The sequence below is a fragment of the Trichechus manatus genome, unplaced genomic scaffold (assembly GCF_000243295.1).
Source record: "Trichechus manatus latirostris isolate Lorelei unplaced genomic scaffold, TriManLat1.0 scaffold00042, whole genome shotgun sequence".
NCBI classification, from domain to species: domain Eukaryota; kingdom Metazoa; phylum Chordata; class Mammalia; order Sirenia; family Trichechidae; genus Trichechus; species Trichechus manatus.
The window spans coordinates 18,451,135-18,475,843 of record NW_004443978.1 but is presented as its reverse complement, the minus strand read 5'-3'; the positions used below and the strand labels follow the sequence as shown (position 1 = coordinate 18,475,843).

General features: G+C 40.4%; 1 protein-coding gene across 2 annotated transcripts in view; it reads left to right on the top strand.

Annotated features, from left to right (window-relative positions):
- The window catches only part of BTBD3 (BTB domain containing 3), a 42,965-nt gene extending 25,261 nt beyond the window's left edge, over positions 1-17,704 (top strand). The window contains exons 2-5 of one of the 2 annotated variants that reach the window (XM_004376465.3): positions 7,659-7,929; positions 8,428-8,518; positions 9,081-9,199; positions 12,311-17,704. In XM_004376465.3, coding sequence (XP_004376522.1) covers positions 7,787-7,929; positions 8,428-8,518; positions 9,081-9,199; positions 12,311-13,343 — 1,386 coding nt within the window. In that variant the 5' untranslated portion in view covers positions 7,659-7,786 and the 3' untranslated portion in view covers positions 13,344-17,704. Of the gene's footprint in view, positions 1-4,810; positions 7,930-8,427; positions 8,519-9,080; positions 9,200-12,310 lie in introns of those variants that run through there. The other variant, XM_004376466.2, reaches the window with a different exon arrangement.
- The last annotated feature ends 7,005 nt before the right edge of the window (positions 17,705-24,709 follow it).

Here is a 24,709-nt window from a genome sequence, read left to right as displayed (position 1 = left end):
CACATGAGGAAATTACCTGTGAAGTCATCCAGGGTATATAAAATTTAGCAATTAATTACCTGGTTTACCAGCTTTACAAAAGATTTTGTAATAGTCTTCCTTTAAATAGCTATCTTGAGAGTACAGGTAGTCCCTGACTTACGACATACTCGAATTATGATGAACTGCATTTAGGACTGTCCTGCTTTCTTGGTACATCTTATCATTAGTACTCTACAATTTGCTAATGTTATCATTCTCAAATGTTTACTCACAGATACTTATATGTAATGTTTCCAACCCCCAAAGACAAAGATAAAATTTATAAAGATACTGATAATAAAATGCAATAATAGTGTCCATCTGAAGACATAGGTCTGGTGGTGTGTATTTCTACATACGTAACTATAGGTGATGCTTATGTGTTGGTATAGACAACAGAACACACAAGGGCCACAGTCAGGTAAACTTCTTAGACATAATCAAACACCTTGTGGGATGAAGTTCCTAGGCTTGAAGGCAAAGGACCACAGACTCGAGGGGCTTCTGCGTCAGTTGGCACAACATAGTTCATAAAGACAAAGTTTTGCGTCTTACTTTGGTGAGTAGTATATGGGGTCTTAAAAGCTTGCGAGCGGCCGTCTAAGGTAGAACTATCTGTCTCTTACCATCCCGAACAAAAGAGAATTAAGATCAAAGACCCGAAGAAGCAATTAGTCCAGAGGACTAATAGACCACATGAACCACAGCCTACACGACCTAGATGAACTAGACCATGAAGAACTAGATGGTGCCCGGCTACCACTACTGACCTCTGTGACTGGGATCACAACAGAGGGTCCCAGATAAAGCAGAAGAAAAGTTGCGGAGCAAAAACAACGTTCACAGAAAAAGATTTGACTTACTGGTCTGATAGAGATTGGAGGAACCCCCGAGACTATGGCCCTCCTAAGCTGGAACTGAAGCCATTACCGGAGACCATCCGTCAGCCAAACCATAGACAGGCCCATAAAATAAACAACACCCAAGAGGAATGTATTCCTTAGAACAATCTATTATATGAGATCAAAAGGGCACCATTTGCCCAAAAGCAAAGATGAGAAGGCAGGAAGGGTTAGCAAATCAGGATGAAAGCAAACGGGGAACCTGGGACAGGAATAGGGGGAGGGTAGGCGCATTGTGGGCAATGGAACCAATGTCATGGAACACTTTGTGTACAAACTATTGAATGGGGAACTAATTTGCTATGTAAGCTTTCACCTAATGCATAATTTAAAAAAAAATTAGAAAATGTAATAATAATAAAAAAACAAAACAAAACAAGGTATTTGACTTAACGTTAGAATCGACTTAGGACGGAATCATTGGAAACGGGGACCCTGTCCTGAGTTGAGGACTACCTGTATCTCATATGATACATTTTATGTACTCCTTTTCAAAAACACCACATTTAATGTATGGTAGAGAATGATTTGGGATTCAGATGAGTTAGTTGCTCAACTTTCCAAACAAGGTACACAATTAGGCACAGTATTTTTAGAGCCATAACTGTCAAATATTGTGTTAAATGCCATATAGAATTTTAAAGAGTCTTTGTTCCTGCCTTCTAAGAATTGTCACATACTGACTTGGGGTTCCAGATTTAAAATACAATTCAAAGTAACTGGAGCTCTAAGTGATGAAAAGGAGATGACTTGGGAAGACTGTTGATGAACCTCATCCTTACAGACAGTACTGAGGTATACCTTGCCCGACTGCTTGTCTTCGTTATGAGCCTTAGTGCTGGAATTCAAACTGGGTCATTGTTGAGAGAGGCCAAATTGAGTTGCTTGTACACACAGACATTGCTGGGTGGCTAGACAGACTACTTGCAGCTGTGAGCTGTCTCAGGCTGTGGGTACAGCAGGACATCAGCCAGCAGGGGGCCTCTTGGAGGTTTACAATCCATAGTGCAGACCCAGCCTGGAGTGTAGGTTCCAGGAACAGAATTTTGGAAACAACACTGTAGGATTTAGGCATTGGATCGGGACCTGAACACAGTGCAAAACACGAATCTGGATGATTGAACCTTGCCTGCAAAGTCAGAGCACGATCCACAGCAGCCTGGGACCTGCTTGGCCTGTGTGTGGGTCTAGAGCATTCAGAAGAGATGAAATGTTGGTAACAGGAACTGGGAGCCAGGCTAATCTTTGGGTTTTTGTGTTTTGAAAGATGGCATCACAAATGATGTTTGATGTTTCCTGCTTTAGGTACAATTGCTGCTAATAGTGATGGCTTACCTTTGTAGAGTGTTTCCAACTTTTCGCAGAGTGCTTTTACAAACATATGATCTGGCCTTCACAATAAACTTGAGAGGGGTGGCATGGATGTAATTATCCCATTTGGCAGATGAGGAAAATGAAGGTGAAAGATGCTAAGTAACTAACCTTAAGGTCACTTGCTGTTAGCTCTTGGTATTATCACTATTCCTTGCTGCCAATGCTAGACTCCATGTTTATTTCCCAATTTGTTTCCCAGCAGCCGCTGCCGTCTTTAGGGACTGCCAACATTTTGTTGCTTTTCTTTTTACCTCCCAAATCACAAACATAATTTTGGCTTAGTACCGAAGGGAAAAGTAAGCAAAAGCAAAAAACAAAACACTATTCCATCACGACTTACCGGCTTAAACTATTCTTCTCTGTTATTTTCTATCAACAGTTTTTGGAAGTGATGCGTATTTCTTTCCACCCTATTTTAACCTCAGTTAACCTCACTGTGCTGTAGCTGCTTAGGTGTCTTGTAGTAAACCATGTATGTACAAGTCCAGACAAGGAGTCCAGAGTTACAGCAAGTTAAACAAGAGTTGCCAGTGTTGTAACAACCAGTGGGCCTGAGTTGTTGACATAGAATTTGTTGGTTTTAGCCTTGAATGGTTTTCTAACTTTCATTTTACCTGGAGAGCCTCTTCTGCTATGCTTTTATGTTTCTTTCTGTTAGAATTCCTCTCCATTTCTTTCCAGAAAATGTCCGCCAGCCTGCTTTCCTGCAGTGTGCCTCCTGCAGGGATGCAGACTATAGATCTTAATGGTTTTCAACTCTGTAATTTTTGCACATATATTTGTCTTTTAAAGTAGGTTAGAAACATCAAGATAAAGTATTATGTGGGGGTAATTACTGTGGGTAAAAGTTGGAATAAGTGAAACAGAACTGGGCAAACAGGAAATCTGCATTCTAGTCTAGGCGTTATTCCACCAAGTAACTGTGGACTTTGCACAAATCCCTTTATCTTCAGGACACCCATTTGCCGTATCTGTGAGACAGTTGCACTGAATGATTTCTAGAGTCCTTGCAGATCCAAATCTTATTCAAGTCCCCAAACAGAATACACGATTGTACTAAATAAAAGTAGGATGGCTGGCAAACCTTCCAGCAGTGAAAAGGATGATCTAAGTGAGCTTAAATTCTGTTGATAATGAGTGAAAAGCAATAAAGGTGATACAACTTTCTGGCAATGATAAAATCATCTGAGACTCACTGTTAATAGCTGACCTTTTCAACTTGGTTCTTTATCTTGTTCACCATTGGATCCGCAGCACCTAATATAGCACATGATCAGAATGATATATTTTGGGAATACTTTATAAAGGATTGATGGACTTCTTGACCCATTTACCTCATTAGAGTAAGTTAACTATGTCTCGAAACAGCTTTGAAATTCAGGAGGTATGGGAACAAGTGATAGAATCCTAGTTGGAAGAAAATTCTAGAGGTAAAAATGTGGCAATAGATAACAAGTTACATAACAAGTTGGTATTCCTTATTATCTTTCAACTCCATGGATGACGTTTCTGGGTTAAAGACTTGTTAAATGAGATTTTAACTTTATATTTTACTTTCAAGAGGGAAAAGGGAGCCATATTTGCACTTAATGTAGTAGAGTATGGAAATGAAGGCAGAGAATAAAATGTTACTAATGTTTTGTGTATAAATTTTCATCACATTTATTGTGTTCTGGGTCATGGATTAATCTGAAAGGCAGATGAAAGCTGTGCCTTCTCTTTCCAGAAAAATAAGTACACACTCCAGATTTTGCATGTAAATTTTACTATGCCACATTGCTAATTTTTTGAAGTAGAATTTTGAAGTAGATTTTTTAAAAATATTAAGTGGTCCATTGTTTTTACACTTGGCATTTTTTCACCTTTTGTTTTTCCCACTAAAATTACCAGTCATCAACCTTTAAGATAGTCTGGACTTGAGCTTCTTTCCCAGAGAATGGACAGATATTCTGGGGGCCCTCAGTTGGCTACCTACCCACCTAAGCCCTAGAATTTTGATACTTAGGTGGCACAAACAGTTTGCGCTCAACTGCTAAAGGTTGGCAGTTTGAACCCACCCAGTGGCACAGCAGGAGAAAAGGCCTGGTGATCTACTTTTGTTAAGATTACAGCCAAGAAAACCCTATGGGGTAGTTAAACTCTGTAACACACGGGGTCGCCATGAGTCAGAATCGACTGCAACTAACAACAACCACAGCAATCAGAAGAATTTCAGAACAAGAGAGGAGGATTGTTAGTTAGGTTTTATATCTAAAACTAAATTATTTTGGATAATTTGTCCATTGACTTGATACATTTTAATAATTGATTGAAAAATATGACACCAGATGTTGGTAGTGGATCACTGGGAAGACACTATAGAATTCTCTAGTTTTATCTGTACTAGGTTTTCACAAACTTAAGTTACCTGAAGGCCCTTGTTAAAATGCAGATTCTGATGCAGCATCTGGGGCTGGCTGACATTCTGCATTTCTCACAGACTCTGAGGTGATGCTGCTGCTGACTCTTGACCTTGACCCGACCCATACTTTGAGTAGCAGGGACTTGTATTACCTGCCTTACTACTATGGTAAGAAGAGGTAGCTCTCACATAAGTTTTCCATGGTCTTGATTTTGTTAAAATTTGTATACTTTTTCAAGTTGGCTACAAAAATTAAAGTCATTCTTATTTTTTTAAAAAATACGATTTCTTCTTGTAGTTAAGAATATATTTTTAAGACAGCCACACTCGTCAGTCCTCCCCCCCACAGAGTGATAATGCCCCTCTTGCAGCACCATTCTGAGTTGTTCAGATTTAGCACTACTTCATTGACCTAGTAGTTTCAAGTTTATCTACAAAACTTAATTTTCCGAATAGCTGAAATCTTTAATTTCAGAAAGAGCATTTTCTAAAATACTATATAATGTTTTCCTTAAACTAAAACTGTTAACATGCACTTTTTTTCTTTGACTTAGTGGTGTAAGAGCCGTGTTTTTTGGAAGCTGTCTCGGTGATGGGCGTTGAATTGTATACAAAGTGAATAAAAACTAGTCTTCTAAGTTCTTGTGTCATCTTGTATGCTTTTTCTATTTTGTCCGCATCCAGCTGCCGATTATTAGTATACCTGCCCCTTAGTGGCTCGCTTCCCTTTCCATTCTCATACTTCTAACCTGAAAAGCCAGATGACTAGGTTTGTTAGAAATACGGATAGATTACTCCCAGCCAGAAGGGTCTGCCTTCTGTGGTGGCTTTCCTTAGGAGGGAAGCAGTCAGGAAGGTCAGTAGCATTTGAGCAGGAGAGGAGTCCTTTGGTTTAAACCATATTCTGAATAGTTGAGGTGCTCATTTATTTCTTTTTCATGCCTTTCTCTGTGTTTTTTAAAACTGGTTTTAGATGTCTTTCTCTCATACTGTGTTTTAGTGCATTTGAGGGCGATTCGGAAGTGTAGATATGCACGTATGTGGTAGCCCTGCGAGTAGGAATAGAGTAACTAATAAATAAGCAGCACTTCAGGGCCCATCTAAAATGGGGGCGGATGACTTGTGCCAAAGATGGTTCTCTTACAGTACGTCTTGCAGTGGCATTGCCAGCAGTTTTAAGAAGTAACGATAACAATAAAAGGGTAGGCCTTGGTTCAACTTAGTGACTTAAGATCCTAGGAACGAAAGACTGATTTCTGGCATGTTACCTTTGGTGGATTATTAGTTATAATAATCACAATAGTAGCTCCTGTTTGTTGTGCCCTCACTCTGGCAGGCCCTCATTATTTAGACGAGTGTTGTATAACAAACAGCGTTGTGGTCCTGGAGGGTGAATTAGATTGGAGGGGAGCAAATGGCAGCTGGGTGCTGAACAAATGAGAGTAATCCAGATAGAGGAGGGGGAGTTTAAATCTCCTCCTTAGCCTCTCTTTCCAAATAAATAAGCATGTGTGGAAACTGCTGCGGGTGTTTTTGTTTTTTCTTACTCACCAAGGCTAGAAATAAATTGTCAGAGGATTCACATCTATGAGAACCACTTAGTACTTTATATTCTTCCAACTCGAAGCAGAGAGAACCTGTTTGCGTTTTAACCAGGCAGCACCAGAACATGTATCACTTTGAATAGCCTCATTATTGGTTTTGTGTTATAAATTGTGGATTATAGTCTTTAAACTTACGACAAAGCTGAATGCAGCTGTAACATTTAAGGTGGATTCTGAGATCCTGAACAGGCCCCATCTGACATATTTTTAGTGAATTAAACCTTTTAACACTGATGATCACCAGTTTTCTCTCATTTGAATCTTATTTTCACATCTAGAATTTGTCCTACGTTTCAGTGCAGCTCAGTGTACTGTTATAAATGCCGGTTTAATAGTATTTTGTGATCTGGGACTCCTGTCAAAGATTATTATAGGAGCTAGGAAACATTGGGAGGTAAACTGAATGCATGACCTCATCTCTCTTATTTTGCACTAGAATATAACGTGCAGAGACTGAAAAAAAAAAATTCCTCTTTTAAATCTGTAATAAATGTGTTTAGTATGGTGTTGCCATTAATAATCCCTTTCAGCTTTTAGAATGGAGTGTTCTCAAACATTCGAAAATGCTGCTGGGAAAAAGATTTTACTAGAAATGTAGAGTAACTGTCATTCCCTACCCTTAGTTAATTGATCCTGCTTGTTTCACTGGGGAAACAAAAATGTACGTTTACTGAGGAGAAATCTGTGGGCATAAACTCTTCTCTTCCTGTTCTCAAATATGCTTCATATGTTGTTTATCTTATTTAAATATACAGTAGGAAAGAGTGCAACTGCTGTTCCTTTAATATCAGAACTATGCACGCTACAATAGGTGTCACATGATCGGTGACTTCAGCGATTGGCTCAGAGCACCCACCGGCTGGCTGACTCCATCTGCAGGGCTGTAACACCTACTCTCCTCCGATCCATTCACCACACAACTTCAGCCGGCTGAGCAGGCTCGTGCGGCTCCAGCAGCATCTTGCTAACCTAATTCAGAAAACAAGTGCTGCGGCTCTGTGCCTGTCATCTTCACTCAGTGTACCATTTCCAGGTGATCTAGGAAACTGGGTGATTTTTATGAACAAATAAGAGAAACAGGAATCATGATGGGGATGTATTTAACAGACCAAGTACTGGATAAAACTTAAAGCCAGTTTCTATTCAACATAGTGAAAAGGTCACCTTGCCTGGCTGAGAAAAGAAGCAAAATATCAGCTTGTTGGTTTCTGTCAACATCTTAGCTTGTGCTGGCCTCTTTTCCTTGATATTCTCACCAATTTGGAATATCTAGCTATAGAGAGAGACATACTGTACTCATGGTAGATGACAAGGAAAAGAACATGAAATGTCTCACCTTCTTCTTGATGCTTCCAGAGACGGTAAAGAACAGGTCCAAGAAAAGCTCGAAGAAAGCAAATACCACGACCAGCAGCAGCAGCAACAGCAAGTTGCCCCCAGTTTGCTATGAAATTATTACCTTAAAGACTAAAAAGAAGAAGAAGATGGCTGCTGATATATTTCCCCGTAAAAAACCAGCCAACTCCAGCACTACCACTGTCCAGCAGTACCACCAGCAGAATCTCAGCAACAACAACCTTATTCCAGCCCCGAACTGGCAGGGTCTGTATCCCACCATTAGAGAAAGGTGAGTGCTGGGCCAGCATATTTACTTTAAAAAGTTTTCCTATGTTGATGTTTCTGCTTTTACACAACCTGTAATGTATTTTACCACAAATCTGTGTTTGCGCTTTTCCCAGAAGCTTTATTGGTAATGGAAAATTGCCTTGCGTCTTTTCCAGAATAGTTCAGCTGTTTTCCTCTTAGATAAAAATGTTTTTGCAAGCTGTAACATTTAACTGACAGGGTTGTGTCTATGGGCCATAGAGAATGGAAATCTTTTATTTGTCTTTAACCTTGTGAAAGTTTGGCCAACTTTTCTTTTTTTCTGTTTTTAAACTTGAGTTACTTCCCATGTGTTTGCAATGATTATAAACAGAGTTGTTTAGTTAGAACCTTTCTTTATTTTGCCTTGAGGTCATTAAACTGTTGCTTAGCTTTCAAATCTTCTGTGGGTTGTGTATGTGGGAGAGGGGGCATTAAAAATGCTGACTGCTGTGAATTAATGAATTGCCTCTGTTTATAGAAATGCGGTGATGTTCAATAATGATTTGATGGCAGACGTACATTTTGTGGTTGGGCCACCAGGTGGGACTCAGCGGTTGCCAGGACACAAAGTAAGCAACAGCTGCATTACTGGTTTTGACCTGAGACTCACAAAGAGGGACCCTCTTTGTGAGCCTGGAACTTGGGGTGGGCAGCCTGCTCGTGGCAGGCAGTGCGTGTCTTACCCAGTCACAGAGAAAGCCCGGCCTCTTCAGAGAGTTTTGTCCATGCTAAATTTTTTCTTTCTCTCTTTCTACCCTGTTTTATATCCCACACAAAAACATGCCCTCTGCGCTCTGCAGTCATGGGATAAGATCTCTGGAAGTTCTTGTGACAGGTTAGGACAGTCATCTATCTGTTTACCCTTTTTCTAGACATCAGTCAGATAATTTTTCTGTTTTTTTTAATGTATTTTTGTAATGAGGAAAATTGTGCATGAATCCCTTAAAGCCTTGATAATTAGCAACATGGAAACTGTTGTGTGTGAAGATCCTAGGCTTCCACAGCAAGATACGTTGCACCTTTACACAGGAGCAGGTTTAGGTACTGTGTTCTGAGAGTTGTTTTTCTGGATTGATTTGCCGAAAATACGTTCAATTTAGTTCATGAAATAAGATTTCCTTTTCTCCACAGTATGTTTTAGCTGTTGGGAGCTCTGTGTTCCATGCAATGTTTTACGGAGAACTTGCTGAGGACAAAGATGAAATCCGTATACCAGATGTCGAACCTGCTGCTTTTCTCGCTATGCTGAAGTAAGCATCATTCATATGTTGGGAAAGAGTTTGTTTATGCTGCATTTGTACTCTGCGGGGCTCACAGTTAAATAGGAGTTCTGTATAACAGCAGTGGGAAACATTGATGAAGAAAGAGGGTGCTGCCTACCTTGTAAATGTTATACAGAAAACTACTGTGCATCCTTCAGCGGGAGCATATGGAATGATGCAGGCTTTCATAATCACACCTTGATGTGGGATTTGGGGACAAGTGGCATGAATAGTGATTCAATTTTTAATGACTTATAATGAAGGAAAAATAATTTTCTGGTGTAAACATTGTTTACTTGACGATGTTCTCTCTGAAAGTATTGTGAAAAAGTCTTTAAATAAATTGTATTCTACTTCACAGTGCTATAAATTATATGCTTTGTTTAAATAGTACCAGTTAGGATATTTCTCAGTTTTCCAAGGGTTGCTGTCAACAAATGCAAAACTTATCTGTTGAAATAATCTGATCTTTGTGCCCATATGCATATACTCTTTTTTTTTTTTTTTTTTTCAGTATGCATACTCTAAAATCAAGCATCTTTTCTCAAGGATAAGAAGCATTTGCATTTGATAGCAGAGGAGAAATTTTTGAACGATACTAATGTTTTTCTCTAGTTTTATATAGATTTATATAGAAAAACTTTATGAGATGCAAAGTGATAAGATACGTTACGCATTTATAAAAAATAATTTTATATCTAATCAGACTTTTTCAGAATCTAATAAATGTTAACCAGGGAAATAGAATTGGCCGTTTTACCAAGTACTTGTGCTGTGCAATGTGACAACCTGCAATGTGATTAAAATCCAGTGATTATTTTAAATAATATTTGTATGATTTTTCTTTATCCTTATTCTACCACACCAGAGTATATCAGAGTTCAAGGTTATATGCTGCCTTAGGGATTGCAGTTCATTGGATAAATGCAGTGCTTGTTGAAAACAACTTATTTAGGGATCAACAAACTGGGCAATAATTCCACAAAGAGTTAAAATGTTGACGTGTTGTCTGCTGCCTACTGAATTACATTTACGTTCTAGAACTAATTATGAAAAAAAAGTATAATTCTAGAATGTAAATGTATTGAATTGATTATGTTATAGTTTTGAAATCTAATTGCTGCTGACCAGAAGTTTCACAATGGAGCCCTGGTGGTGCAGTGGTTATGCGTGCTCAGCTGCTAACTATAAGGTCAGCGGTTCAAACCCACCAGTGGGATATAGGGTAATTAAAGACAAGTGAGCACATAACATATCGAAATATAAACTAAACCACCTTTTTAAGCCAACCAACACTTTGTGACCTTGGTAATCTTTTAGAAATACGTGTGCAGAAAAGAATTTTACCTGCAAAGATTTGTTTGTTTTGTTCTTTCCAGTGAAGTCACAGCTTTGTCTGTTTGAAGTGTTATCTGTTGCTGAGGAGAATACTAGCCCTTGTGTAGCATTTTGGCTTCACTGCAGTCGAGTAGAATATCTCGTCGTTCTAGATATATACATAATTAGGAAATGGGAGCAAGAGTCGCAAAGAATTGTATTTCACCTAAGTCATTGAATTCATCACCTTATAAGTATCTTGTATCAGAGATGTATTGTCTAGAATATATGTTGTTATAGCTTTTTAAAAATTATGCATCATTCCATGTAAAGCAGTAAAAATCAGAAATGTGGTAATGTGCCATTTCCTCTTATGCTGTAGTTGGTCAGTACTACGCTGTCATCTGGGATAGTGATGGCCAGATTTTCCTCACTCCAGCATTGTGGGGGGGTAGCCAGTATTCCTATAAAGGGGGCTCTTGAGAAAAAGAGAGGGCTGCCTAGTTGATAATTACAGGGTAAGAGCTACGAAGTGCTGACAGTGCTCCCTGGTCCTCCCCACGCACCCTGGCGCTCCTCTTGGAGCATCACTAAGCTGCGGGAGTGTTGTCTGGTGGCCCCGCCAGTGGTAGCTGGCTCAGCCTATAGGAGAAGAGGGGGCTTCTTGGCAGCAGAGGCAGGTTCCAGTTGTGATTGTGGAAAATTTTCTCATTGCTATCCTTGTGGTTTTATCCTTTCTTACAGAAGACATTCTGATTTCTTCAGTTGTATGTGTTTCACTAAAGTGAAATACAAGAAGTGGAGAAAAACTTCGGAACAAGTAGCTCTACACCTTAGCTAGAAAAAAATTTTTAAATGAAGTGTTATCAGTATTTATTTTTCACTCATATGTAGTTCTCCCTGCCTAGTTCTTACATCAGCCATAGCAGTCTGAAGGAAGCGGATGATTTCTACCTTATGTAACATTTTGGGAGTCAGCCACAGTCCCCCAAACACAGAGAAGTGTTTCTTCTCCAGAAGTAGGGATAGTTCACAGAAATAAGTGCATATTTAAGGTTTCGTCTATTAATTAAATGTATCTGGAAATAATGTATTCTCTAATTTTGAAAGTAGAAGGAATGTGTGAGGGAGAAGGAAGAGTTTCAAATTAAAAAAAAAAAACCCAGATACAAAGCCTGTGTTGAATTATCTCTAAAGTTAGCTGGAAGATAGCATCTAGATCTATATTTGATAATCCATTAAATTTGGAACTACTTGAAACATGCCTTATTTAATCTCAGGTCCTGTTTCATGTTTAGGAAAAATCTAACTCACACACAGTTAAAAACATCAAGGCATTAGTTTCTATCTGAATGAGCAGAAAGATTTTAAAGTAAACTATGCATGTTGCTCCTAAGACATAGGGAGATGGTCCTTTGATTAAATATAATATAGGTAACAGAATTTTGCTACTTTTTCCCTAATACTGTCTTTGATACGCAGTTCTTTCTCAATCTCAGTGTCTTCTATTCTTGTTAAGAACATACTCAGTGCAGCTTATGAAATAAAGGCAAGAATGGCAACCCAAAGCTAATGTCTTTAGTCATACAAACTTACTGCTGAGTTCAAATATTAATAATTTATGAATATGTTTCAGAGGTTTCTTTAATTTCTAAGCATTTTTTGTAATAACTGTCACATAAGATAATTTTCTTGGCGCTAACCTGAAAACAGTTTCGTCTTTCGTGCTGGATGCGTTCATTTTGTGAGTGTGCCCTTAACATGCTGTGTGCTTCCTTTCAGGTATATCTATTGTGATGAAATTGACTTGGCTGCGGACACAGTGCTGGCCACACTGTATGCTGCCAAGAAGTACATTGTCCCTCACCTTGCCAGAGCCTGCGTTAATTTCCTGGAAACCAGCCTGAGCGCCAAGAACGCCTGCGTGCTCCTCTCCCAGAGCTGCCTGTTTGAGGAGCCGGACCTGACCCAGCGTTGCTGGGAGGTGATTGACGCCCAGGCCGAGTTAGCTCTCAAGTCTGAGGGATTCTGCGATATTGACTTCCAGACACTAGAAAGTATTCTCCGCAGGGAAACTCTGAATGCCAAAGAAATTGTGGTTTTTGATGCAGCTCTCAATTGGGCTGAAGTAGAATGCCAGCGACAAGATCTAGCCTTGAGCATCGAAAATAAGCGCAAGGTCCTCGGAAAGGCACTTTACTTGATCCGAATACCCACAATGGCCCTCGATGATTTTGCAAATGGTGCTGCACAGTCCGGCATTTTAACTCTAAATGAGACCAATGACATCTTCCTCTGGTACACTGCGGCCAAAAAACCAGAGTTGCAGTTTGTGAGTAAAGCCCGCAAGGGCCTTGTCCCCCAGCGTTGTCACCGCTTTCAGTCCTGTGCCTATCGGAGCAACCAGTGGCGCTATCGGGGACGCTGTGACAGCATCCAGTTCGCGGTTGATAAGAGAGTGTTCATTGCTGGCTTTGGGCTGTACGGCTCCAGCTGTGGCTCTGCAGAGTACAGTGCCAAGATTGAACTCAAGCGACAGGGCGTTGTCCTGGGGCAGAACTTGAGCAAGTACTTCTCAGATGGCTCCAGCAGTACCTTCCCCGTGTGGTTTGAATACCCGGTGCAGATTGAGCCGGATACCTTCTACACAGCCAGCGTGATCCTTGATGGCAACGAACTCAGCTACTTCGGACAAGAAGGCATGACAGAGGTTCAGTGTGGCAAAGTAACTGTGCAGTTCCAGTGCTCCTCGGATAGCACCAATGGCACTGGGGTCCAGGGAGGGCAGATCCCTGAACTTATATTCTATGCTTGAAAACTCATTTCCCTAAGCAGTGTGAGCTGTTGTGAGGTGCACATTTGGTTCCTGCTTGATCAATGCTTAGCTCATCTGCAAATATATGATCAGCGCAGGTGATTGTTAATGAATGAAGCTGTAGGCAGTTTCTGATTTCTTTTAACCTTTTTATTGTGTCTGGCAAAAATGCAGCATTCAGCTTTTAACTATGTGCTTAAAAGACCCAAGCTCTTTTTAGAGCGCGTCTGTACACCTCGAGAGATTTTGTTTTCTTCCAACTGCCTTCCTGATCTCCCAGTTTTGTCCCTTTTAAGAAATGTTTGGAATCACCTCCAATTTTTTGGGGGGCTTTATTTTGATGGGTAGAAATAAATAGCCTGAAATAATGGCAAGAGTTAATTTAAACGAAGTCCCCCCTCACCCCAGAAAAGTTCAATTTCAGTGTACAATATTGAAAGAAGTCTTGCTTCATAATAATATAGAAAGTAGACAGTAGTCATGTTTGACTTTTATTTCTTTCCCTTTAAATTCTTTGCTTCTGAGCTTTGTGTTTTTTTTAATCCTAAATTTATAGTGTTACATACTAAACACTACAGAGCATCAATGTAAAATAGAAAAAGGAAATTTCTTTAGGCCACGACTTCTGCTACAATCAGATTTATATTCTCTTGGTTTAGAAGACAGAATATTGACGTACAGACGCTTCTTTTCAAAGGAATTAAAATATAAAATCTTCCTGTCAATAGAAAAAAAGTTGCAGGCCCGTTAATTTAAACTAAAACAGTTTAGAAAGGAAGCCTTAAAAAAGTCCCATACTACAAATCTTTTGATTAATGGCACATTAAAATACACAGTTTGAAAAAGCCAAACTCTTTTCTCCTCACTTGGCTTCTGGTCCCCACTATTTGCTTGTTTTGGTTTGAATATAGAATTCCTGTTCTTTTTTTCTCCCCCATTGAAAGTGGACCAAACAATTCTTTAGATGAATAGAATAACAGTTCATTTTGTAGCACTACATGTTCGTGTAAGAAGACACTTTATTCATTGATTTTTTTTTCTTTCTGAAATATGCGTTATCTACTTTGACTACATACTATTTTCTTATTATAATTCTGTCCTGTTCCTGGACTGCTAGAATCTGGCCTCTGGCCATCTTGAAGTGCCAATATATGCCTGCAGGGTTTTAAAAAAAGGGTCTGGAGTGACAGTAGTTTATACCTAATATTGCATCAGCATCACATCCCGCTCTCTTATCTGTCCATGAGTAATGTAAATAAGAGGGAAGGGCTCATCAAAAAAATTCTCCTTCACTGACGGCTTGTGATGGTTCTGTGCCTGTGTTCCTGGCAGTGTCCGATGCGTTCACCTCCAGTTGAAGTATCCATGTGTTCCTGGGCAGCTTTTCTGCTCAGCGTGATCCTGAGAGCACTTCCCCCGCCACCCAGAGTGTGGTCTCTGGCCGCCTCCTTCTCCTGCCCTACAAGCCTGAAGCTGGCTTGTCTGGAGCCAGGGGTTAGTCCCGGGGTGTGTGTGTGTGTGCGCGCCCATGTGCACACAAGTGCGTTTGGGGACTCAGGAATTGTCTCCTCCCTGCCTGGCTAGTGGGAGGTGGGACAGAAATGATCCCCCACTGGCCCCCAGCAAGGCCCCAACAGGTGACTGCCCTTCCCTTGCTCACTGTGCTTCTGGGCCACTTCTACCCCCATAGATGTGGGCCTTCGGCCAGCTTCCCTGATGGAGGAGTACACTGGATTATGGGAAATTCTCTAATCACCTTTGCCATTAGCTACGTCTTAGCGTAGATGATCGAAAGCTGTCACTGGTGATTATAGATGAGTACTCCCAGAACAACTTTACAAAATTACCAACTAATTAATTCTTGTTAGGAAGATTACATGTAGTAATTTTGGCAAAGCATCGATGAAATAAAGGTACATTTTCAATTTCAAAAAATACTACAAAAGATTTTGTTTTTAATTATGGTTAAACATTTCAGTGACTTATAGCTACCATGTAGGTTGGTAGACTAGATATCTGATTGGAAGGCACTCATTTTTAAGCCAGAGGAGAAGAGACTTTGTTTAGCACTAATTTCATCACGTCAGATTCTTGAGGTGGGTGTGATAACCTCAGCTTGAAGACTGTTCCTCCTGTACCACTCCCGTCAGTGCTCTTATTAGCTAGCTGCCCTCCGTGTGGTGAGGGGACTGCTTGGTAAAAGCCAGATGAGATCCTGTACTCTGGGCTGGGCCAAGAAGGACTTAATGTTATGCTAATTATCATTGCTTAGAAACAAAAGAAGGGGACGCTGCCAGCATCTGACTGGCTGATGCCAAAAGCTGTGGGTTAAATTTGAAAATTGTTTTTAAATATGAAATTTTATATTTTAAACCCTATTCTCTCTTCTGTATTTTTGACAAAATGGAATGAAGGCTGATGTGCTTGCTTTATTTTCTTTGGTAATCTCTGATTTTGTAGCTTTTAAAACTAGAAACTATAGTTCTGAAAAGGCAGCAACTCTAGTATATAAACACAACTTTATTAAACAGAGTAGGCAGTAGTTGCTTTTCTCAGTGTACCTGGCAGTCTTTGTCATTAATACTGGGGATAAAGGGGAACTAGGCTAGCAGTTCTAATGTAACATTCTTTTAGCATATCTCAAAATAGTATTTAAGTAAATGGTCAAATTTCTACATAATTATTGCACTGAACTGTCTTTGTCTTTTAAGGTGTTTAAATAAGCTCCGCTAATTTCAGGACACTGGAGCCACTTGTGCATCAGGGTGCTTGAATTTAGTAGCTTACAACGTTATTTATGAAGGAAAAAAATATAAATATGAAGTACCTCATGTTGAATGTTATTGTACTGTATTTTTAATGTAACAGTGCAGATCCTGTTAGACACATGAATGTGTATAATCATGTTAATGCAAATAAAAATAAAACTGGTTCATAGATTTGTTTTTCTTAGCATTTTTCTAGCTCCCTTCCAATAGTTTAAAAAATGAATTCTGGCTCTTTTGGTGCCACTACGTTTTAAATAGATGATTTCACAGGAGTGTTTGTTTGCTGAGTATTCAGATATCTTTGATCCCTAAAGAAGCGAAAACTTGAGGCAAAAGCATAAGAGAACAATGAGTGTGTTAATCAGTTGCATTGTTGAAAGCCTGGCTGTTAAGTTAATGAGAGGGAGGGAGTGAATGGATGCATTTATATTCCCGTTATGGAATTCCTGGTTGGCTGACATTGTGATGCTATAGAAGCTCAAAGTCTGTGCATCTTGCCATGCTAAGCAGGTGTTGATATTGAAGGACGTGTAGTTTTAGATGTGACCAGTGCTGTTTGTTCCTGCTGTGCTATAATAGCTTAAATCTAGGAATAAAAATACATAAAATGCCGTGTGAGAACTTTGAATATAATTTTATGTGCTCAACTAGTTTTCTATTATATTTCCCCATATCAAGTATGTATTTCTCACTTGTACATAATTATACATGTACATATTTTTTTTTTTCTCTGCAGCTTTCTGTTGCTTTTCAGAGTTGATTGTGAAATCTCTGTATATTTGCTTACCCACTCCATCTACTCAGGGTTTAGTTTCTACAGCATACCTGCTCAAAGGATTTTTGGAATTTTGCTGAAGAATAAGGGAAATGGAACCACCCATTCTCATCAGCTTAATCACAGACACCTGGAATTGCAAAGCTCTTTAATCCAGGGAACTCTTAACCGTTGTCTCATCTCTGTTGCTATTAAAACTTAATTCATATATGTTTGTTTTCAGTATCCCAAGACAATTGGGAGTGATCCGCCTGCATTGTTGGGGTTTAGGGATCAACATGTCACTGAAATGACACTTTTTCCCCAGGTGACTGACTACATGGCTTGCCTGTGAAAGCCGGAGGCCTAGACTTGGGAGAAAACAGGAAGTGGGATGGCAGTCCTGAGGAATTAAATGGTATAAAACTTAGAGGCTGAAATTAGCAAGTGGCCCTGGAAACCTGAGATTATTTTAAGTGTTTATCAGGGTAGGGTTTGAGTGCCTTTGACATGCCTCAGATTCAATTTTTGAATTTTGAATTTTAACCTTTTTTCAAAGCCTTTTACATTTACTGACCAACGACTCCCTTTGCTCAACACTTCGTCTTCTGCTTTTCAGAGTATATGTTCTAGCAAAACTAATACCGAGAAAAGTTTTCAAAAATAGCATTTCCCCATGTATTTCTTTAACCAACATGCATACCCGTGAAGAGTTTCTCAGCCAGGACGTTGCCAGGCAGTCGACTGACTGTATTTGTGAGGAAGAGGTGAAGGTGGCAGCTGATGATGTCACACACCAAGCAGTGTGAGATAACCTGCTTACGTAGATGAGCCTCTGAAGAATGAGTACATTTTCCCAACTTAGACATCTCTCTGCTACGTCTTCTGAACATTTATTTATTTATTCAAACCCTGGCTATCTTTATAATTGTTTTCCATGTACTTGATTATTTAAGTGTCCAGTGGACAGCAATTTTACTAGCAGATGTTGCTGTTTTATACTTGGCCTCTGAAAAGTCCCTAACCTCCAAGCAGTTAAATAAAACAACCCACTTTTTGTCAAATATATGCTTTAAAGAAATAGGTGTATAGGGCATAATTAACATGAAGTTACCTATTAGACTACTAGCACTTAAACTTTGATTTAGTTCCTGATTTCCCTTTAAGCTATTGGTGGTGGTAACCAGGTTAAGTGGGACAACAGGAGAAGGCATGTGTGTTTACGTTAAAAGCAACTTCAAGGATTACTTCCTTTGTTCACTTCATGTAGCAACAGTACAGAAAATTATTTCAAAACGAAGACATACTTTTTCGTTGATGAACAGTTTTATATTTAATAGACAATCTTTTATATCAGTTTCTTTTAGAGGACTGAAATTACACCTGAAAAAACTACTAGCAGCCTTGTTAATTTTAATGAGAAGTACTTTAATCTTTATGAGCAACATACAGCATGAAGACTTGTGAGAAAGCAGAAAAGTCTATGAGATAATGTTTTGATATGTAGCAGTCTTTACTGTGGCTGTCAAACTCGCATTTTCCTTCCTAAGTTACCAAAAGAGAAACCAAAAAATACTCAGATAATGACTATTTAAAGAGGCTACACATAATTTTTCAAAGCTTGAAGCAGAGGGTACCACCTTCTGCTGTGCAGTAGGATACGTAAAAACGGACTTTTGAAAGGCATTCTATATACCTGATGTAATAAAATGTCTTGTGGTTGTCTTAACCAGCTCTAAACTTTAAGTTAGTTCAGTTCCCCTTACAGAATGCTCAGTGCACTTGAACCTTAACCAATTCAAAAGTAAAAGCTGTTATAAAGAAAAATTCATTCTAAAGAAAAATTCTCAGAATATTTGGAGGCATTCATGGACTGAAGAATACAGTGTTGCCTGGATAATTTAGTTCCCCAGAAATGAATCAAAGGATTAATCCAGCATTCATTCATTGATCACTGCCCTTTGCTCCATCCAGGCAGTGAGAAAGGTGGTGAGGAGTCAGAGGCCGGTAAGATATGATGTGTGCTCTTGGGAGCTATGGACTGTGCAGTGTTTCTTGATCCCTGACATGCAGAATTTAGATTGCTGGACCCCAATCCAGAGATTCTGATTTGGTAGGTCATACATAGGTGGGGTGTGAGACGTTGCATATCCGACATGATGCTGATCCTGTTGTCTGCTGATGACATTGACCTCTGGTGAATGGTGGTATAAATCAGTAGTGCTAAGCGGTAGTGGCAAAGGAGCTCTGGTGATAAAGTGGATAGAGCGCTTGGCTGCTAACTGAAAGGTTGGTGTTTCAAACCCACCATCTGCTCTGCGAGAGAAAGATGTGTCTGTTTCTGTAGATTACAGCCTTGGAAACCCTACGAGACACTTGTACTCTGTTCTAGGGTCGCTCTGAGTCAGAAGCGACTTGATGGCAGCAGGTTTGGTTCTGGTTTGAAGGGGTAGTGGAGTGTCTGAGTTGGTTAGTGCCGCTATAACAAATACAGGTGGGTGGCTTTAATGAACAGGAATTTATTTTCTCACAGTTTTTTGTTGTTAGTTGCCATCGAGTTGACTGTGACTCATGGCCACCCATGTGTGCAGAGTAGAACTGTGCTCCATAGGGTTTTCAAGGCTGTGACCTTTCGGAAGCAGAGCACCAGGCCTGTGTAAAAGCTCCTCTGGGTGGGTTTGAATGCCAGTCTTCAGCTAGTAGTTGAACACTTAACCGTTTGTGCCACCCAGGGTCCTCCTCAAGTTTAAGAGGCTAGAAGTCAGAATTCATGGCACTGGCTGTAGGGGAAGGCCCTCTGCTCTATGGGAAAATCCTTGTCTCAGCTTCTCTATCCCGAGCATTCCTCGGTGGTCTTCATGTAACATCTATCTTTTCCTCCTGTTTGTGCTTGCTTGTCTCTGTGCCTGATCTGCGCTTTTTATGTCTCAAAAGTGAGTTAGGTAAGACGCACCCTACACTGCCTTGGCCTCATGAACACAAGTGTTAATGTGTGATCCAAGTGGGATCACATCCACAAGTATAGGGGTCAGGGTTCCAACACGTATTTGAGGGAACACAATTCAATCCATAACATGGAGAAATGCCCTTGGCTACTAAAGGACCGTTGAAGAGAGGCATCAAGATTGGCCTTGGAATAGCACATTATGTTTCCCAGGAGGAATGATGCCTGAGCTGAGTTTAGAAGGATACATTAGAATTGTCTAGATGAAGATGGGTGATGTTAAGTTGTGTAGCTATGGGGGAGGACATTTCAGAAGAGGAATGGCAGGGGGATAGAGTGGCACACAGCTCAGTGTGGCTCTAGTAAAGGGTACACGTGCAAGAATGAGACCACCTACTGTGTGCCAGGCATGGAGCAGGTAATGAAATGGGCAGGAGCATGAAGGATGTCACGTGTTAGGTTATATGGCTTTTATCCTCAGAATAAAGCAGTGACACTGAAGAGATTGAGTATAGACGAGACCAAAGTTTTGTGTTTTGGAAACATCTTTTTGAACTCTTGGAAGGAAAAGCTGGTTCAGACTGGGCTTCCATAAGCAGTTAGGGCTGTGAGAGTAATGCCAGCGAGGACTAAAGGGGGCCTGGGAGAAAGTTGAAGATTCTAGACATGGAGGGAGGGCGCCAGGATGCAGGGACTGTAACATCCAGTTAAAAGAGGGCTGGCTAAAGTTGGAATGAAACCTCTTGCCTTACGTTTATCCTTATGAAGAGGGAAGAAATAGTTTTACCTCCCTCGGTAGAGACTTGGCTTTTATAGATACCCACCCTTGATTCCATCTTTTGATTCTTTTAGAAAGAAGGTAAAATGAGAGCTGATGTAGTGTAGTATAACAGCTCAGACTCTGGAGCAAGCCTGTCTGGATCTGAAGCTTGGCTCTAGCTGTGTGACCTCAGGCAAGTTACTTAACCTCTCTGAACCTTAAGTCCCTCAAGAAAGATGGCACTAATAATAGTGCTTTCTTAAAGGTTATTATGATGATTAAATAATATTTATAAAGCATTTCAAACAGTACCTGTCAAGCAGAAAGTTCCCTAAGTGTTGAATTAAGTGAAACAAAAGGTAAAAGACCACTAATTAAACTCATGCAGTTTCTTCATGTATGTGTTTATGAGAAGCCGTTTACTTTTAGTTTACACATACTTTCAACAAGTTGTCAATGCAGACAATTAAAAAGCAAAATAGATTGATTTTGTTACTATTTTCAGTCACTGCTGGGAGTATGTAAAGCTACAAAAGGCTGTATTATTGAGGAATTCTCATTTTAATCCAATTTCTAATATGTATTTTAATTTTGTCATGTTAATGAGAGATAGAAATGATGTACCCTGATTTAGATGGGTTCTAGCACCCCAGATACCTTCTATACTAGGGAATTCCTCAGAAAACTACTCTGTGAAAGCTGAATTGTGTGCATAACAAGTTTTTGAGGGACGCTTTGAAGACATTTTCCAAGAGGTGTCTGTTTTGCAGGTGAAAAAATATCCCCTTTGCCAGTTTTGCTAGAGTTAGAATAAGCTTTTTTCTTTGCCTGCTGTCTAAGACACTTTGGACATAACTTCTTCTCCAAGTATTTTGGGATTAAAATCAGTTTTAGTGTTGAAATTATTTGTTGTGTGTTGAAAGCAGATTTGATCTTTATTATGAGTGATGTGGACCTTATAGAATATTTGAATGGCTAATTGTTTTCATTCAAGTAAATACGGGTGGGCCGGAAGCAGGGGCAACTTCCGGTCCATGTACCCCTGCTACTGTTGACCGTTCAGCTCCACCCCGCTGCCTTCTCACCAAATGCTTGAGCCAGTGCTGTGGCCTCACTTGATGAGGGCCCAGGCAGCCTGGATGTTGATTTCTAGTTTCTTTTTCAGGACTGGATTCACCTCTCTTTTGCAAAATAAGCCTTAAAGGAGCCATGCCCCTAGAGATTTTCATTCAGGAGTCTGGGAGCTGGGCTGGAGTCCCTGGGTGGTGCAAATGGTTAAGCACTCTGCTGCTAGCCAAAAGGTTAGAGATTCAAGTTCACTCAGAGGCACCTCGGAAGAAAGGCCTGGCAATCTATTTCCAAAAAAACAGCCATTGAAAACCCTGTGGAGCACAGTTCTGCTTTGACACACATGGAGTCTCCATGAGTTAGAGTTACGTACGGCAACTGGTACTGGTACTAGTACTGGGGGCAGGGTCAGTCACCTTTATTTATATGAAGCTCAGTGAGGATGGGGATTCTGATGCACGTGAAAGGTTGAGAACCTCTGATATAGACAAACTTCCCGGAAACTTGACTCCCATCCGCATGTTCCCTGATGGAAACCCTGGTACCACACACTTTGATAGGGATTGCGTTGAATCTGCGGATCATTTTGGTTTGTATTGACAACAATATTGTCTTCTGATCCATGAACATGGGATGCCTTTCCATTTATTTATGTCTTCTTTAATATCTTTCAGCAGTGTTTTATAATTTTCAGTGTGCAAGTCTTTCACCTTCCTGGTTACATTTATTCTTACATATTTTATTAGCTATTGGTATAATTTTGATTGGAGATAACAATCAATGTCAATGGGACCCCTGTGTCATGATGACTTCCCAGAGATTGTCTCTGTCATCCACTCCAACAGAGAACTAGGTCTAAATTTGAGGACCTCCCAGTCAAAACCTCTTCCCAGCTACAGACTGTTAAAAGCTTCTTATCTCTTTCCATCTTTTGCTTACTGCATACAGGAGGAACGCTCCCAACAAAGACCATGCCCAAAGAAAGCATAACCAAGCAGTTAACTACATCGATTTTTAATAAGATTCTAAAATACTAACTTACAATATGTGCAAGAAAACTCTATTCAGGGTGTTTTTTTGATGTTCATCCTGGATTTTCTCGTCATTTTTTAGTGTTTCATTTGAGACAGAATTCAGAAGTCAGGTAGGAAATGAACTGAATTCCTCCCTATAATTGCAAAGAAACACCCACCTTTCCAGGTAAACAGTTATTAAATTGATAAAACCAAATCTTCCATATATGGAACCTTGACCGTCACCTCAAGAAAGCTCCAGAAATGAGCAAGAAACGGGATACCCCATTGCCATTGAGTTGATTCTGACTCATGGCAACCCTATGTGTTTCCGAGTAGAACTGCTCCATAGGGTTTTCTTGGCTGTCATCTTTATGGAAGCAGATCTCCAGGACTAGGGTAGTGCAGGCAAGGGAAGGAATGGGCATTGGGGTAGACAGGGCACGTCACCATTTCCTCCGAGACACAAAGCATTTGAGTGAAGGATGAGTGACACCGAATGGTGACAAGTGGCTGGCATTAGGGGAGGTGGCTTTGTTAGACCTCCCTGATCTGCTGCCTACCCTCTGTAAGGAGCCTTTGCAGGTTTGCCAAGCTTTTGCCAGAGTACCATGAATGGCATTCTTAGGTCTGTTCCTTGAGGGCTTTTCAGTTTCTGGACTTTCAAATAGAGCCCACAGTCCAGGCCATTCAGGGTTGAGGGGTGAGGTGAGAAACTAGGCCATCCCTGATTCATCTCCACCGAGTGCTGTTCTTAGACTTTGCAGCAGCTGAAAAGATGTGCAGGCTTTGTCCTTCGCTAGAAAGAACCTAGTCTCATTCACAGTGGCCATGGACATACCTGGAGTCCAGAGGATGGTGTCCAAGTTTCCTTACTGTTCAGCTCTGGCCACCCCTTGAGATGGGCAATGTTGGCCTCAAATGGGGAACCAGAGGCCCTCTTGGCTTACTCTCACCCCTCCTGCCATTTATACATTCTTTCTTCAATGGCCTTCTCCCACTGCTGCTTTCTGGGCTCCAGCCATAGCCCTGGAACTTGGGCAGCTCACCCCACCCCGATCACCACATTTCTCGGTGAAGAGGCTGAAGGTGAGGGAGCCTTTCTCTCTCCAAAAGCCATTCAGCTCTCACAGCTAAAAGACCACTTCACAACAGATGGGAGAATAGGAAGGACAAAAGGGATGCAAGAGCCAGCGCACACCATGTTGTCACACTGACAGAGGTAAATGCAGCCAGCCACCCCATCCCTGACCCATCCACAATAAGACAAGACAAGAAAAGTAGCTTCTTCCAGCCTAAATAAATAAGTGAGCCAGATGTCAGGCTCTGCCGTGTGACTGCCATTATACGGGTGCCATGCAGTCTTTCCACCTCCTGCTACGATGCCCTGGTTAGAAAAACCAATCACTGCAGGAGGTCACAATAAAGTCGTTAGTAGGTCATTATCAGAGCGGGTTTCTTGTCAATACCATGCCTGATTGGGAGCAGCTTTCAGAATCATTTAGCGTCTCCTGTCACGGGAAGCTTTTTAACTGATTCCTGTTGTCCTGTCATTTTGTACTAACCCCAAAAGGCTGTGTTAAATTGATGTCATCTTTCCAATTTCTTCCCAGAAGCGTCTTCCTTTCTGGTTAACAATGGAGACATTTGAGCAATAACTGGGGGAGAAGAGTGGCCCAATGTGAAAACCAATTAACTGAGATGAATGCATTTATTTATCTGCAGATGTCCTTTGGGGGAGCAGTGCCCCATCATTCTGGAGCATATAATGAAGAAGGATGATTCTCATTCAGGTAGCAAGATAAATAAAATGAAAAAATAAAATAAAAGTAAACCCAAAACAAAAAGAAATTCCGTTGTCTTCAGTCAAGAAGGGGATTCAGCTTGGGACTACTGTAAAATTACCACCAAACACAAAATTGAAGGAAATGTTGATAATTGTTGAACTGGAGGCAGGGAATATGAAGTCTCATTATACGATCTATGTTTCTGTGTGTTTCAAAAATTTAAAATTCTGTTGGAGATTGGATCAAAGCGTTCATACATGACATGTATTTCT